The sequence below is a fragment of the Puntigrus tetrazona genome, chromosome 5 (genome assembly GCF_018831695.1).
Source record: "Puntigrus tetrazona isolate hp1 chromosome 5, ASM1883169v1, whole genome shotgun sequence".
Lineage (NCBI taxonomy): Eukaryota > Metazoa > Chordata > Actinopteri > Cypriniformes > Cyprinidae > Puntigrus > Puntigrus tetrazona.
Genome location: NC_056703.1, coordinates 18,868,309 through 18,884,993, shown reverse-complemented (window position 1 = coordinate 18,884,993; position 16,685 = coordinate 18,868,309). Strand labels below are relative to the sequence as shown.

Here is a 16,685-nt window from a genome sequence, read left to right as displayed (position 1 = left end):
CAAAACATATTTGTCACCCTCAAGGTTGTATTTTGTTTACAAACCAAGTAATTTTCATGAGACAACTGTTTAAATCTAATTTCTTTATTCTGGAAACTCAAAGGCACAACCACACACTCATACACAAAAATCTTAAAAAGGCAAATTAGTAGATTTTACTATTATGAAATGTAATTTACATGAAATACTTTTTACTTCACACAACCAAACAAATGTAATTAATGTAAAAAAAACTGTTGCGAAATTCCAGTATTTTGAACATATACTGGATGTATACTGTTCATACTATGTTTTGTATTTATGTCAGATAATATGCAGTTCAAATGATGTAAAAGATCAAAAAAAAAGAGTACTAAGTTACATAAAATAACTCAAAATTTAAGAGTCAGATTTGAACTGAATTAACTTATCAGATATTTAAAAATCTGCTGAAACATCCCAATTGTTCTAGAAACCAGAGAAATCTTGAGTAGCACACAGAGTCCAGTGTTCTGGTGATGATGAATAATCTTCTATATAATCCATTGTAACATCACTGTCTATCCAGCTTGAGGTGTCTGCTTCCTCGCTCTCCTGATCTTGAACCAGTGAGGGACTCTGGCTACAGAAGTCCTGCTCTTGGTTCCTCACAGGCCACAGTACACTGGTGCTAGTCTGAGGTGATGATTGCACTGGGAAATGAGGACACACAACACCCCAATTCACACTGTACCTCACATAATAAAAGCTAAATGCTACCCAATAAAAGCTAAAAATGATGTACTTACAATTACTGTAAGAAACAATATAATTTACTCTGCATGTGCAGCATGCTTTATGATGAATCTGCGGTTATTAATAGTTTTTATTTTATTTTCTCATATATGTAGGCCAAGCACATAAGTGACTTATTTTAGCAAAAATGAAAACTCAATGAATAATTCAATTTGATAACTGTAATTATAAAACTTACTGAATAAGAGATGCAGAGGTGAATATTCTCACTTTGTACAAAAAAGCTACTTTTGTTAGCAATTATTGTGAATGAAGCTACCAATCAAAATCAACTTTAATTTCAAAATAAGCTTTGCTCTTATCTTCTTTTTTTAACTAATAAAATGAATTAGCCTTCACATTCAAAATAATTAGCCTTACCCCATGATGATGAATTTTACACTGAAAACCATCTAAAGAACTTTATATTTTACATATCCTAAAAGCAATTATTTGTTCCAATTTAAGCTCGCTAACTTAACTTTAACACAACATTAACTGAATTTTAACAAATGTGTGTTCATCACTGTGACTAGATGGGACTGTCAAGGAGTGCACATTTACTGTTATTAAATATTGCATGAGCCATATCTAGTTCCCACAACGCTTGTCTAATGTAGAAAAGAACCTTGGAGAGAGGCCTGAATGGAAGGATCACAGCTTGGTTGTCCATTCTTGAACAGGGATGGTTTTCAGCTTCATCAGACTGTGGGCTGCTTTCACGCTCACTTGTATCAGCATTTCCTGTTGATTTCTGAAGAGGACGTCTTGTGTCCTCAAAGTTAAATGAAGCATAAGTAACTGATCAGTAATCAGATCATGCCACAGTCAGAGGCAGCAGATCTTTTATCCAATGATACATCTTTGACTTACTGTAATGGAATTCTGGCTTTTTCTTTGGCTCACACTTGGATTAATGGCAGAATCAGTTGTGCTGGGTGTATTTTTATCTATTTCAAAATATAGAAAAACCAACAATTTTTACCATTTAATGATTTGTATTCTAGAAGATATGATATATAGTATTCCATGAATACATATCAATTTTGGAGTGTCTATTTACACTAAATGCAAATAGTCCGCCTTGTTGGCAGAGGCTATTTACACTAACTCCACCAACCAAAGAGTGATTGGGCTAGTCAATATTACAAAAGATTGTTGTAAGCTGCAGTGGTGAAAATTGTAATATGTGCAGTCAACCATGGTTCAAATCTGCCTTTTAGCACACTTTTTTTGTCCCTTTTAAAACTTTACAATCACATTAGAAAAGTATTTATTTTCAGTAAAAAATAAGAAAATAATCAAAAAGTCTCAGGTAGGGTTAGGGTAGGTGTAAGGACGGCCTTATTGTCCCAATAAGGTACTGAAGTGCAAATAATTGCCACTATTTGCAATAAGTAGTATATACAGCAGAAAACCCTTCTAGTGTAGATAGAATCTATAGCTATTTGGACTTAGTGTAAATAGCATATCAAAAAAATGCTGCTCTTTTCTCTCAGTGTAAATAGCATCTAATTGAACCCATTGCTATTTGGACTTAGTGTAAACAGCATCCATGTCAAAGAAAATATGGTATTTTCACTTAGTGTAAATAGTATCTAATTGCTATTTACACTTATAGCAAATAGCCGTTGACTATAAATGTACATGGGTTGAATAAAACAACGTGAACACCGATTTCTAGCGTTGTTTTCATTGTCTATATTCTCCAGTTTGTGCGTTAATGCTGTACAGTAAGTTCTGTTCAGCAGTACAAATACTCTAGAAAACGTCTCTTCATGGGAGTCATGGTGCAACATTCTTTTTATGATTATGACTGTGTACACAAAACATGAAAAGACTATGGAGCGAAGACAGCGAAGGAGACTAGCGCCCAAAAATGAAAAGATTCTAGTGAATATTTTTGGTGAGAAGATTAGAAAATCCCCTCTTCCAACCTCCGAAAGAACAACTGGCAGGAGGATGTTTCAACTGGAGATTAAGATTGGAAACTGTATTCAAGGCAAACAGTGATTTGACATATAAGACATATTGTCCCAGGTGTTCACAATATTTTTGTCCAATCCCTGTATATTAATTTTGTTTGTGTATGTCAAGAGACCTGGATTACCTTTATTCTTTTGCAGATATTTCTCCACAAGTACGTACATAGATTTCTCTGTGGTCATGTCTATAGGAGTCATCCCTCTGTCAGACTTCAATAATGGATCGGCACCATACTTCAGAAGTAGATCTACAATCTGTAATCATACATATTTAACACAACAACTATCACAGTTTGCGTGTAGTATTTTATGTAACTTGTGTTCATTGAAGGTACCACTGTATGTGGATTACACACCTTGTGATACTGACACTCAATGGCATCATGTAAAGGTGTGATTCCATTATCTCCTCTGCAGTTTACTTTAGCTCCAGCTTCAAGTAAACTTTCTGTCATGTCATACTTGTTTCTCTGCACTGCCTCGTGGAGAGGAGTCCAACCTGAAAGCGAATATACCTTTAAATTCAAAAGTGTTGATCCACAATGCCATCAGGTGGACGTGTGTGCTAACTTCAACCACTGGTCTATAACTAGGGTGCCAACGACGATTTGAATAGATCATCAAATATGAAGTGACACCCTCCAATATGCCATACCTGCATAATCCTGTATATTAACCGAAGCACCCACTGTGATCAAGTCTTTGACATCTTGAATGTCTCCCTTCATCACAGCTAAATGCAGCTTTGTCTCTCCGAAATGATTTTGCCTGTGGATGGACCTAAGTGATAGGACTTTGCCTGATTTTCTTTCTGTAATGCCTTGGCCTCTACAACCTAGCAAACAGAGTTTGTGCATAAAGGTGCACATATGCATTTATCAAGAAAGTTTTATTTATACAAAATGAACAAGAACGCGTGCTGTAATGTTGCCTGTGTACACTGCACTAAGCTTCATTTGTGGTCAGGTTTGAGCACTTACCTGGACTAATGTAAGGTTTAGGGGTTAATGTTGGTCTATCACATGTAGTCAAAGGCGTATTGAACTCTTTATTGTACTCTTTGGTGTCTGGACCCTCTTTTATTTTAGTAGGCAGTGACCTGAATGTAAACAGTAAATATAACATACATTTTTCAGGAATTATGAATCACTATTATGATTTACAGTGTATAAAACACTGAATTTAATCACTAACATAAAGTGGGATCTAAAATCTGAGATTTAGCATTTTTCTAACCAAATCAACTTTTTTTAAATCACAAATTATATTAGCATCTTAAAGGAACAGTTCACCCATAAATGAAAAAAATACAGCATATTTTACTCACCCCCAAGCCATCTTAGGTTAATGACTTTCTTCTTACAGACAAACACAGTCAGAGTTTTAAAAAAAATTATCCTGGTTCTTCTAAGTTTGGTAATGCTTGTAGATAGCGGCCATTATTTTGAAGCTCCGTAAATCTGATATATCCGATGTGAAACTAACTTATGTGCCTTATCGCATGTCCTCTGAAGCAGATCAATGGGTTTCTGGAACAATTTAACATTTCTAGATTTTAAATTATAACATAAATAAGTGACTTTTTTCCAGTTCTGGCTTCTTGGCAGACTTCTGACTCAATGTATGAAGCAACTTACATCATACTTTTCCATAGCCAGGAAAACTTTTTTAAAAACTCTGACTCTGTTTTTCTGAAAGAAGAAAGTCATGTACACCTGGTTTGGGGGTATGTAAAATTAATTCATTCATTTTCAGTTTTGGGTAAACTACTGCTTTAACGATTATAAATGATGAGTTGGACTAGTATGTCAGTCAAGTAAGTACTAAAGAGAATCTTGACTTTAATTGGTTACCTAGAAATTCATTGAACATTTTTTATGTTCAATGTTGAAGCATTTTTTATTTATACACAGGTTTATATAATGTTTGTAATCTCAAATATTTAATATGGTTTAAGAACCCATTTGCTGTAGCATTGACAATCTCAAAGATACTAATGTGTGCATTTATTTGGGACCTGTGTTGAGCATTCAGTAGTTGAGTGTTTTTCATTGTGGCCAATGCATCAGTTTTTTTGCCACTTATTCTCAATGAACGTCTCAATGTTGGCACAGCCTGCTGGCGAGAAGCATCCGATGACTTAGTGCTGTGTACGGGCATGGCTCTCAACACTAGGGGGCAGAAGTTACATAAGAATTAGCTGAAGACCAGAAGTCTGAACTGCTTACTGAATCTCCAAAAATATGAAACAGGGTGGATCAGATGTGGTGTTAACATTTGAAGAGCTATATATGTAGCTGAGGCACTAAAGCGATTTTTGGGGATCTTAAGGATAATTTTGTGTATGACTAGATTACCTTCACTGTGTTCCTTTTCTGAATAACTTTCTTCTTCATAAATAGGAGCACTTATAAACACAGAGCGAAGCAAGTTATTATTATGTACATTTTAAAATTGAACACACATTTGTTTCAACTCCAAAAAGTTGTACAAACCTTGAACGATTAATTGGTGGAAGGACAGTGCCATGGGTTTGCTTGTAATTATTAAAAAAGAGAAATCAAAACATGATCATTTTCACACCTGGAAATTATTAAGCTTAATTTTGAGTAAGCCCGTGCTCTGCCTAATGTCATGTACCTGTTTTGTTCTTGATGTCTTTGAGTTCTGCCCTGTGCCATACTGCAGGCCAATCTGAGGTGAAATCTCTGTCAAACAAAGAGACTAGTTAAGATACTAATGTAACTGGACAGTGAGTGGTAGTATAATTAGTGGTGCTCACTAGATCGATTTAACCGGTTTTGAACCGATTCTAAAGATTAAAAAAAACGTATGCAAGGGTGTGCGATGTAACGACTTTTGATCGTGAACGATAAAAACTCTTCACAATCTGCTTTTTTTTTGAGAAACATCGTAGTGTCGTGCTACTTTATGATCGGCGGTTCTAACGCCTCCGTCTGAATACACTGTACAATGCGACATACATTCACGTGTTAACTCTGCACTGCACTTATTCGAAATCACAAAAACACATTATTTGTTTTAACGTCTTGCCGGTTAAACATTTCATGTGTGCTGTCCTGATGCTGTCCCTTTTTCAATGGCGCCTAATTACCGAACTAAGTTATGTATTGCATCTGATTGTGCTAATACTATCAAAAACACAGAGCGTTAAACAGTCGCTTGTGTCTAAAGTAAACAATCAAGAGAAAAACACGCGCGCCAGTCTCTTAGATCCGTGCGGCTCTTAAAGGGACAGTACTAAATATTCTACCGCTCGTCATTAAAGGGATAGTTCACCAAATAATAATAACAATTCTGTCATTATTTACTCACTTACATGTTGTCCCATACCTGTATTCTAAGTTCTTTCTTGTGCTAAACACAAAATAAGATATTTTGAGTAACCAAACAGTAGCTTGTCCTCATTGAATACAATAATACAATGTTCAACAGAAAAAAAACCTCATTCTAATAAGGTTTAAAGCGACCTCAGGGAAAGTAAGTGATGTATATAGTGTATAAGTATATAGTGTTTCACATTTATATTTGTTCATTCAATACTGTTAAATGCACACACTTCACCTGAAAAATAAAAGCACTGTTTGTTTTATTCGTATTATGTTTATTTGTAATGTGTATCTATTCTAATGCCAACCATTTTAATCTTTGCTCATTTCAGCCTAAATATCTGCCCTTCTTTCTTATTTTATACTTTGAAATAAGGCTTTGTTTTTTTGTTTAAAAAAAGGGAAATTCATTTGTCTGTACCTCTCAGACAACCTACAAAATAGTAAAATCAACAACGAGTCATGATAAAATCGTGATGTTTCTGAAAAAACATATCGCGATATGATATTTTTGCAATACCGCCCACCCCTACTTATGTGGGCCATAAGTTGAAAACTCAAGAAAAGCCCGCGATTAAACTTCGACTGCAGCACATGGTCATACCTTCACTATGGACACGATGAGAGATCACGGAGGGGCTTGAGAACTGATGTTCAGTCAGCATTAACCTACAACGACACAGTCGTTACCACAGCTAACCGATCACTTAACAGGCCGGAACACAGGAATGGAACCGTTAACGTTAGCCGTTATGAGTTGACCTGCTGAGGTAAAAGCTCCGGTCTGCCTCGCCGCTGTCGTCGTCCGTCGCGATGGTTTCCTCTTGCTCCAAATCCATTTTTGTAATAAACAAAGCGACAGAAAACACTTGAGAAAAGCGCTCTGTCTCGTCACATTAGTAATATTCAATAACGGTCGCTATGTATGTTTTCTGTTTTTCCCCCTCGGCGGCAAATTGGGTTAATGGCTCTAATCTGATTGGTCACAGCAAGACCGCGTCGGATAAAACAGATATTTAACGTTTTTATTTTTGTAATACTTTGACATACACAAACCCCTATAATTTATGATTATAAAGAGATTAGAAATGACTCATAATTAATTTTTACTCATTAATTATTTTTTACTTTTAAATGTGCACTATTCTAATGATTACAGCATTTAATTATATTTTTGAAAAGCGTTTATATTTCTCTATTTTCCCTTGTTTGCTTAGGGCACGACATTTCTACAACGACACCAAGAAACTAAATACTTGTTTTTTTTAAATGAAATCAAATTCTTGAAAATGTAGTTCTGAGAAGGATGTGTCACGTCAGCGGCACGTGAAACACGCGGCATCACGACAAAGACTTTGATCACACACACGATGATCTTTTAAATCAGTTTATACAATACAAGGATTTAAAATGCGCCTGTATAGGCCCACAAAACACTTGTAAGTTATGACAACGTCCGCCATCATTTTCAGGCCAAACATTTATACACCTACTAATTTTATTTTGTATATTTTTTATTAAATTCTTAAATGTTCAATGAAACAAAACCTACCACAGAATAGATAATTGTCATTAATTAAAATTGTTAGCCAAGAATAATTAACGGTAAGATAAAAATTTTTATATCTCTATTTCCTACTGCTGTGGGGTCTATCACAGTTACAAGGTCGGGTGTTTTTTGCGGTGAAGGCTGGGCCAAGGTTCACGCACCTCACACACATTTAAATGATGGCCAGATCACGCGTCCTCCGGCAGGACACGCCCCCAACACCATTAGCAGGAAAGTGGGCGTGGATTTCTCGCGCATCGGTATGGTCCGAGCATTCGATTGGCTCCTCGCTCGACTGACGCAGAGCCATGCCATCGCTTCATAAGCTTTAGAGGAGAATGCCGGTTTTGGCGACCGGAGTCCTCAAACGTCAGGATATGGATTAATGTCGTCTGTAGTTATTTAATTCGGCCGCTCCAATCATGAAAAACGCACCTAAATGCTAATTTATAACAGCGAAAACATCTATAGGTTATAGGTAAATCAGCCGCATATGTGGAGGATTTTACAGTGATTTGCTGTTGGTGTACTAATTCTTTAACCCTCGTTGACCCTTACTGGTAAGTGTCTGCATCAGCCCTACAGACAGTCATAGCTTTTATTTTAGACATCCCTGCTCAGTGTCGTCTATAATCGAATGCGGGTTTCTTTTAGTTTCGGCATGATTGCATCGGTGATTCATGTCTTCTCATCATTGTTGGTGATGTAGGCTCTAAAACTAGGACATTAAGTCAGGATCATTGTGTGCTAATTCAAAGTTCCATTTTCTCTTATTATTTTATTGGTATCATTTTATTTTAATTGAAGAAATAAAAAAAGGGTGTATTTTAAAATTTAATGATGAGGTGGTGACTCATCCCTTGTCTATAATAAGTATATATAATAAAGTAATATGATTATTTATTTAAAAAAATAACACATTTTCATCACTTGTCTTATGAGTCTAAAATTCTATTTTTATTTAATTGTTGATCTAATGATTAATTTTGACAGTTAAATCAGTGATTATTATCTGATCATTGGTCTTTACAATCGGTAAATACAGAAACAAACGGCACTGTCTGTAATCACATCACAAATATATTTTGTGCATTGAACTTATGTCAAGCCGTCTGATGGTACTCTAGCATAATGTAAATTCATTAATAAAGACCATTTCTATAAACAACTTAAAAATAACTTTTAACTAAAATAAAAGTTATGCTCTTGAAGCACTTAAAAAATTAATTACGTAATTAATCTTTCTTGTGCAAGACTTCATACTCACAATAACATTTTAAATTCATAATTCTGCCATCGTAATCGCGTTTAACAAGTTTCTTTTCTCCCATTTGCTTTCTGTCATCTACAGTAAGTGACTGTAACACACCTTCAAAATGCTGACGAGACTTTTCCGAATCCACGGCCTGTTTGTGGCCTCCCATCCTTGGGAAGTCATTGTGGCTACTGTCACTCTCACCATCTGCATGATGTCCATGAATATGTTCACTGGAAATAACCAAATTTGTGGCTGGAACTTTGATTGCCCCAAATTGGAAGAGGTAGAGTGTGTTACAGTAGAAATAAAACCATGGTGGCAGTTAATGTATAGTTCTAATAATTCCTTTCTCTATATATTATTCCTAACATTTTATTTCTCTCTGTCTGGCCTCCAGCAAATCTTAAGCAGCGACATCATTATCCTGACAATCACAAGATGCATAGCAATAGTCTACATTTACTTTCAATTCCAAAATCTTCGACAGTTAGGATCCAAATACATATTGGGTGAGTTTTAAAACCCTTTTTCGAATATGAGCTTGTTGGGTAACATGAATCGCGAGCGTTAATGTTTACATTAATATTTCTTTTTCAGGCATAGCAGGACTGTTCACAATATTCTCCAGTTTTGTGTTTAGCACAGTCGTAATTCACTTCCTGGACAAGGAGCTTACAGGCCTCAAGTATGACTTCTATTACTCTTGCTAGAAATCTTAGAAGCAATGCTTTGTATTTTGGAAAATAGTAAATATGTGAAGCTGTTTGTGAAAACATAGTTAAATGCTTGTTTACTGCTTTCAACATAAAATCATACATTTTAAGTTCAAGAATAATATGTGAAAATGTACAGCCATGTAAAAAAATGAATGGTTGAAATCAACCTTTGAAGCTTGTTATCTCAAAATTAGATTTTGAGGCTTTAGCCTGGATTTTAAAGACGGCGTCACTCATTTTTTTTGTTTTGATGTTCCCAGTGAGGCTTTACCGTTCTTTCTGCTGTTGATTGATCTCTCCAAAGCATGCGCTCTGGCTAAGTTTGCCTTGAGTTCAAACTCACAGGTACCTTTTCATCTGCATTAAACTGAAGTTTAAATAAACTTTTTGTGAAGTTTATTGGCAATAGTGTTTTAATGGCTTTATGCCTGTCCTACAGGATGAGGTGAGGGAAAATATTGCCAAAGGAATGGCCGTTTTAGGACCCACTTTTACTCTTGATGCCCTTGTGGAGTGCCTGGTGATCGGTGTGGGAACAATGTCAGGTAAACGAACCCATCCACATCAGACAGAAAATCAGCACAGTTGCAGTGCGCAAACATTCAACAGATTTGTTTAAGTCAGTAGCAGTGAATGTTTTTTTTTGTTCTGTAGGTGTGCGACAGCTCGAGATCATGTGCTGCTTCGGTTGCATGTCTGTATTGGCTAACTACTTTGTGTTCATGACCTTCTTCCCGGCCTGTGTCTCTCTTGTGCTGGAGGTATGTTAGTGCATATTTCAGTGCAGTATGCATATAGGAAAACTGTAACGTAGTCTAAAATGTCCTAAAACTATTTCACATAGTTGTCCAGAGAGAGCAGGGAGGGACGGCCCATCTGGCAGCTGAGTCACTTTGCTAGAGTTCTGGAGGAGGAAGAGGACAACAAGCCTAACCCTGTCACACAAAGAGTCAAAATGATCATGGTAGGCACTGAACCAAAACACTACAGTTCAATATTTCTGGTATTTATGATATTAATGGTTTTGTCTCTAATATCTGCAGTCTCTTGGCCTGGTCATGGTTCACGCTCATAGCCGGTGGATTGCAGATCCCACATCAAGTAATGGAACTCTTGATCTTCCTCAAGTTGGAGTGAGCCTGAATGAAAATATGCCCAAAAGAATTGAGCCAGACATGCCCCTTTGGCACTTTTACCTGTCCAGGTAGGCACACTTTAGAGATTTTATTTAATTAATACAGTTTTTTTTTCAACCATTAATGAACATGCGCAATTAATTTCCCAAAACTAATAGATATAAATCTAAAAAACTAATAATACAAAGTATTGCCTTACTGATATAATGTGTATTGTTAATAATAATAAAAATAACAAGGATATGATGTGACTATTGTTTTATTTAGGATGATCAGCATGGACATTGAGCAGGTGATCACACTGGGTCTTGCTCTGTTCCTGGCTGTGAAGTACATTTTCTTCGAGCAGGTGGAGATGGAGTCTACCCTGTCCCTGAAAGTCCCCACTCCTAGCTCCATGCTCTCTCAGAAATGGTCTCCTGATCAGTGCTGCAGGAAAGAGGTTCCCGTTTCCAGCAAGCCGGAGAAAACTCCCCCTTCCCCTCCAGTTGTTACCAAAGAAGAAAGAGGTTTGCTCTTCTTACCTTTACTCATTTGTGTTAGCTTTTTGTCAGTGGAATCTAACTTCAGTGTCTTTCTTTCAGATTTAGTCATTCGTCCCCTGCCTGCCCCTGAGCCTGAGCATAAAAGTACTTTTGTTTTGGGAGAGGATGAAACTCAGGAAATTGTCGATGCGTCGGAGAGCGTGATCAGTGTTCCTGCTGAACCCAGACCTGTGGAAGACTGTCTGTCCATTCTGAAAAACCCAGATGTAAGAGCGTGGTCAAATATCAATGCCGTTGTTCTCTTTCTTGTATAAAGATTAACTCCGGGTTCACAGTGGGACTGAAACCTGTAGTTATTTTTTACCTCAGAGTTAACCCATGTAGTCTCTAATGAGATCTTCCTTTTTCTCTTTACACTCTTACTCTTAGCCAATTAGTTTATGACGTTAGACAAGATCTGAAGCATGTAGTGAAAGCATTTACCTCTAAGAGTAGACTTCTGTTACCTAAATCCAAGTATAATCACAGTGTATGTGTGTGAGTATTTAAGCGTCACCTCTTCTGACCCTCCAGATGGGCGCGCGCTACCTCAGCGATGAAGAGGTGATCGTGTTGGTGAACTCAAAGCACATCCCAGCTTACAAATTGGAGGCCATGATGGAAACCCCTGAACGGGGGGTGATGATCCGTAGAAAAATGCTCAGCCCCAAATTCCCAGAGCCCACAGCTCTCACCTGTCTGCCTTATAAAGACTATGACTACTCTAAGGTAAGACATCAAGCCATTACGTTATACATAATTTAACCGGTGGTGATTTATGGATGCGAACAAACTAGGGATGCAGTAATATTAACACTTTTCCATATTCATTTTGTACTTTTTGTCCAGTTTGATGAGAACCAATGTTTTTGAATAGAAGCCTCTTAAGCTCTTATTGTTAATTACAAATTTAATTTATTCCTGTGATGGCAAAGTTGAATTGTCAGAAATTGTCAAGAAATTATCATCAGTGTCGAAAACACTAAAATAGATTTTTATAGAAACTGTGATGTTTTTTATTTATTTTTTGATGAATAAAAAGTTTGAAAGAACCGCATTTAAAACAAATGTTTTGTAATGTTAGAAATCTCTTTACTATCACTTTTGATTATAGCATTGTTCCTCGAATTAATTTGTAACCTTTCAAAAATACTTATATATCTACTATATATTTATTTATTCAGCAATACAAGCAAAAACGGTTTAGAATAGCTCATAGGTTATAACCAAATTTGTTACCATATGTTATACTACGCTTGGTTCAGGAAGCAAAAACTTGGTACTCCTCCAGAAGCCTAGCAACCTTCAAAGTTCAGCATTCAGCAATCATTTTCCTGTTCTTTACTCCAGGTGATGGGAACATGTTGTGAGAACGTCATCGGTTACATGCCAGTTCCTGTGGGGGTTGCTGGCCCTCTGTTATTGGACGGAAAGCAGTTTCAGGTCCCCATGGCAACAACTGAGGGCTGCCTGGTTGCCAGCACAAATAGAGGCTGCAGAGCTATTGCAGTAAGCAAAATATTTTTTAGCTGAAAGCAAACCCATTTGAACTGACATAACATTGCATAATATCTAGTGTAAAGCACATTAATCTGACGCTCTTGTTTTTTTTCCGCAGTTGGCAGGAGGTGCCAATAGCCGTGTTCTTGCAGATGGAATGACCAGAGGGCCGGTGGTACGTCTGCCCTCTGCCTGTCAGGCAGCTGAAGTCAAGGCCTGGCTGGAAAGCGATGAAGGCTTCGGGAGCATCAAAGAGGCCTTTGACCAGACCAGCAGGTAAAGGACCGTTTCAGTCAATGGACTTCGTGGTTTTCTTTTAATAATGATGATCATGTAACATATTTATGCGTTGTGCGTGTAGGTTCGCACGATTGGAGAAGCTTCTGATTGGCCTGGCGAGTCGCAATCTATACATTCGGTTCCAGTCCAGGACTGGAGACGCAATGGGGATGAACATGATCTCAAAAGTACGCAAACACTGAATTTTACAAAACGTTATGAAACATGGTCATTAAAGCGATCTAAAATAAACTGCCGTGACTTGTTGTTACGAAGAACTCGCGCAGTAATATTTTTTTTTCTCTTTGGTCACCAGGGAACAGAACAGGCTCTTGCCAGGCTGAAGGAGGAGTTTCCAGAGCTTCAGATTTTGGCTGTTAGTGGAAACTACTGCACTGACAAAAAACCTGCCGCCATCAACTGGATCGAGGGCAGGGGCAAGTCAGTGGTGTGTGAGACCACCGTCCCAGCCAAAGTCGTCAAAGAGGTACAAAACCCTCATCACATACTACAAAATGTTCTGCGATAGCTGCATACTGGCAGCCATTGAATAAAAGAATGCGTTTGTTTGTGGAGTGATAGAATAAAACAGAGCAAGTTTTATGCAAGTGTGTTTTTGTGCAGATTTTAAAGACGTCTACTGAGGCTCTGGTAGATGTCAACATCAGCAAGAACTTGGTTGGGTCTGCTATGGCTGGAAGCATCGGAGGTTACAACGCTCACGCCGCCAACATCGTAGCTGCTATCTATATCGCTTGTGGACAGGTAATAAAAGATACTGTTTACAGTATGATTTTGATAAGGACGTTAATGTGATTATACAGTGGTTGTACAGATGGTAAGCAAGGAAGAGAATCACTAAATGAATTTGTCCTTGACAGGACCCAGCACAGACGGTGGGCAGCTCTAATTGTATCACTATTATGGAAGCCTCAGGCCCCACCGGGGAGGATCTTTATATCAGCTGTACTATGCCCTCCATTGAGCTGGGCACTGTGGGCGGAGGCACTAACCTTCCTCCTCAGCAAGCTTGTTTACAGGTACTTGATACAGGATCAATGTTTCACGCACATGAACGAAAGAAGCGTGTTTTCGTTTCATGCTCGAAGCAGGGTTGATGAAGCCAGTTTTATTCTGTCTGTCTTGCTGTCAGATGTTAGGCGTGCTGGGCGCCAGTCAGGAGTGCCCGGGTGAAAATGCCCGACAGCTTGCCAAGGTGGTGTGTGGTACCGTACTTGCCGGAGAGCTGTCACTCATGTCTGCACTCGCTGCAGGACACCTGGTCAAAAGTCACATGACTCACAACAGGTACAAATCTTCAACGTTAGAATTAAAGTCTTCAAAAATCTCTAAGTTAAAAAAAAATAAAGGCTATATAACAAGATAACACACACACACACACACACATATATATATATATTAAGATTACAGTTAAAAAATATTGTAATTGTAAAATTGTATTCTTATGTGTTTAATGCATTTTAATCTTAAATGTCATTTAAAATGACATCAAATCAAATGAGAATTTATTGTAATACAATATTATAATCATGTATAGTTATATATAATCATATTACAATTATAGTCATACTCTAATAAAATAATCTTACAAATTTAAAGCTAGTATAAAATTATAGAGAGACTGTCTTTTAAAACAATCATCTGCAAATACCTGCATAACATTTTTTTTTTTTATCTATAGATCAAAAGTGAATTTGCAAGAAGCTCCAGGAACATGCACTAAGCAGGCATCTTGAGACGTCGCCTGCTGAAGATGCAAAAGGCACATAAAGAAGGAGGATCTCAAGTTTAAAGGCAAATGTGATTAGTAATTTAGATTATGTTAAAGACCAGCAAAAGGAATACAGACGTAAGACTGGTCCCCTGATCTGTTAAAAGGAGTTGTCTTGTAACTACAGGCATTCTTTCAAAGAAATCCGGTTGCAATCAAAGACTGGAATCAGGACCTGCTGCGTTCACACAAGCCTAGAGCCAGTATTTCTAAATCATATCTGAGCAGAAATAGCTGCTTCTGGACCTGCTTTGTTAAGCTTAACTTGCTATGGAGAGCAAAGCAAATCTCAAGTTTCACTGCGGCCAGCGCATAGAGAAACAGAAAGCCACGTAATTTAACTTATTTCTTAAATTCAGTATAGTTCAGATCACATACATGACTGACTGGATGGGGTTTTATTTCATTATCTGTTGGGGATAGCAACAGGGATCATATCGTTGCCAACTTTTTGCCAACTGGAAACAGCAACATTAGACAGAAAGGGAAGGATAAAGTTTACTCTTCATTGCACTTATTAAGGGAAATGGCATAGAGCAGTACTGATACAAAGAGGAATATAAAGTACTATGATTCACTAGTTAATACACACGTAGAATATTACAGAACGACTCTGAAATTGCCAAATGCAGCCGTCAGCAGTGCTTGCTATGTTTTCCGTGTCAGAATGTACATTGATTTTTTTTTTTTTTTTTTTGCTATGACACAGGAAATGAATGACTTTTGTAATTAAAAGGGTTGTGCTGTGGCACGACGGATATACAAAAATTTCAAAAGGTGCTACGATCCACACAATGTTTCAGTTCTTTGTAAATTTAGCTATTTCTTTGTGTTTAAACACCTCTAATAATGGGTTCATGTAACAACACTTAACTTAACGCCTTGCATGTTTCCGAAGGCTTGAAACGGCTTTTATTTATATGGTTCTGGTTTTTGTGTCATGGAAAAGAGTGGCTGTTTAGACATGTACGTTTCATGCTGAAGACATTGAAAGGAAGCTTTGTTCTTTGTCCCCCCCCCAAAGGCTCAATTCAAATTCTCCAATAAATAATAAACTGCAAACGTTTTGTATATTTTTTTATAATAAAAAGAAAATGTAGAATTCATTGACTTCTGCTTGATCATCTCTCTCTCTCTCTCTCTCGGCAACTTCATGCAGTCAAAATGAGAACACAAAAACACCAAGAAGGTTTAAAACTATAAAGTCCTTCCTATGCATACATTTATTCTCTACCAAAGACCTGTTCCAATATCTAATATTCTCAAACGATAAAAAAAAAAAAATTTAAATCAAAGGTTTTTTTTTTTTTTTTCAACGGTTAATATACAATGATAAAGCTTACAGCCTATTAAACCACAGTTTAAGAAACGGGATTAGAGAATATTGTTAATACCTTATCAAACCTTTTGGGATTTTTAGAATTTAGATTTAGAGAGTCATGCACTTTTTAAAATCAATAAAAAACTCCTCAGAGAATTACAGTTCATTTTGCCAATTGTTTACATGCAAGCATTAAGATAGTATATTACCCAGTTAGTTTTTTTTTTTTCCTCTTGTATGTTGTTAAAAATTGAGTTTACGCTAAAAGAAAAAAATAATAAAGTGAAAGCCCAAGAACCAAAAAAGGGCACCAAATAAATCATTATTTGGTATTAAATTAAAAATAAAAGGGTGAACTGTATCTATCGAAGAATTGAACCATTAAAATGTTCACTTTTAAAAAAAGCACAGCTGTTAGATTGAGGTTATTTGTGTGTTTGAGACCTGAGGGTGGTGAGATGTTCGAGTTCTCCTGAGGCAACGTCATTATAGGCTCTTGCCTCACCAGAGTGTGAGCCGGCC

The 16,685-nt window shown here is 37.0% G+C and overlaps 2 protein-coding genes across 4 annotated transcripts; one reads left to right on the top strand and one right to left on the bottom strand.

The window, feature by feature from the left end:
* Positions 1-108: 108 nt before the first annotated feature.
* On the bottom strand, positions 109-5,955 carry ankrd31 (ankyrin repeat domain 31). Of its 2 annotated transcripts, XM_043240612.1 has the most exons (11): positions 5,379-5,955; positions 5,234-5,274; positions 5,096-5,145; positions 4,756-4,909; positions 3,719-3,837; positions 3,394-3,573; positions 3,095-3,237; positions 2,864-2,993; positions 1,627-1,703; positions 1,382-1,528; positions 109-671 (listed from the first exon to the last, which is right to left on the bottom strand). In XM_043240612.1, the coding sequence occupies exons 4-11, from the start codon at positions 4,896-4,898 to the stop codon at positions 627-629; spliced, it is 984 nt and encodes a 327-aa protein (XP_043096547.1). In that variant the 5' UTR covers positions 4,899-4,909; positions 5,096-5,145; positions 5,234-5,274; positions 5,379-5,955; the 3' UTR covers positions 109-626. The 2 variants fall into 2 exon arrangements, with proteins under 2 accessions (XP_043096547.1, XP_043096546.1); XM_043240611.1 differs by lacking the exon at positions 109-671 and having other exon boundaries at positions 994-1,528.
* A 2,015-nt stretch (positions 5,956-7,970) lies between these two features.
* Positions 7,971-15,952, top strand: hmgcra (3-hydroxy-3-methylglutaryl-CoA reductase a). Of its 2 annotated transcripts, XM_043238780.1 has the most exons (20): positions 7,971-8,197; positions 8,989-9,178; positions 9,293-9,404; positions 9,493-9,580; positions 9,872-9,956; positions 10,051-10,156; positions 10,266-10,372; positions 10,456-10,575; positions 10,655-10,815; positions 11,015-11,256; positions 11,332-11,498; positions 11,806-12,000; positions 12,622-12,780; positions 12,890-13,047; positions 13,133-13,238; positions 13,367-13,537; positions 13,675-13,815; positions 13,932-14,090; positions 14,204-14,358; positions 14,753-15,952. In XM_043238780.1, the coding sequence occupies exons 2-20, from the start codon at positions 9,014-9,016 to the stop codon at positions 14,805-14,807; spliced, it is 2,652 nt and encodes an 883-aa protein (XP_043094715.1). In that variant the 5' UTR covers positions 7,971-8,197; positions 8,989-9,013; the 3' UTR covers positions 14,808-15,952. The 2 variants fall into 2 exon arrangements, with proteins under 2 accessions (XP_043094715.1, XP_043094713.1); XM_043238778.1 differs by having other exon boundaries at positions 11,015-11,498.
* The last annotated feature ends 733 nt before the right edge of the window (positions 15,953-16,685 follow it).

Bases quoted from the DNA above. Each gene is read 5' to 3' on its own strand.
- hmgcra (XM_043238778.1), top strand. From the start codon at position 9,014: ATGCTGACGAGACTTTTCCGAATCCACGGCCTGTTTGTGGCCTCCCAT. The intron at 9,957-10,050 runs GTACCTTTTCAT...CCTGTCCTACAG, and splicing joins CCTTGAGTTCAAACTCACAG to GATGAGGTGAGGGAAAATAT. The intron at 14,091-14,203 runs GTACTTGATACA...TCTTGCTGTCAG, and splicing joins CTCAGCAAGCTTGTTTACAG to ATGTTAGGCGTGCTGGGCGC.
- ankrd31 (XM_043240611.1), bottom strand. From the start codon at position 4,898: ATGCCCGTACACAGCACTAAGTCATCGGATGCTTCTCGCCAGCAGGCT. The intron at 3,838-4,755 runs GTCCCAAATAAA...GTTTACATTCAG, and splicing joins CTACTGAATGCTCAACACAG to GTCACTGCCTACTAAAATAA. The intron at 1,529-1,626 runs GTAAGTCAAAGA...TTTAACTTTGAG, and splicing joins AAAGCCAGAATTCCATTACA to GACACAAGACGTCCTCTTCA.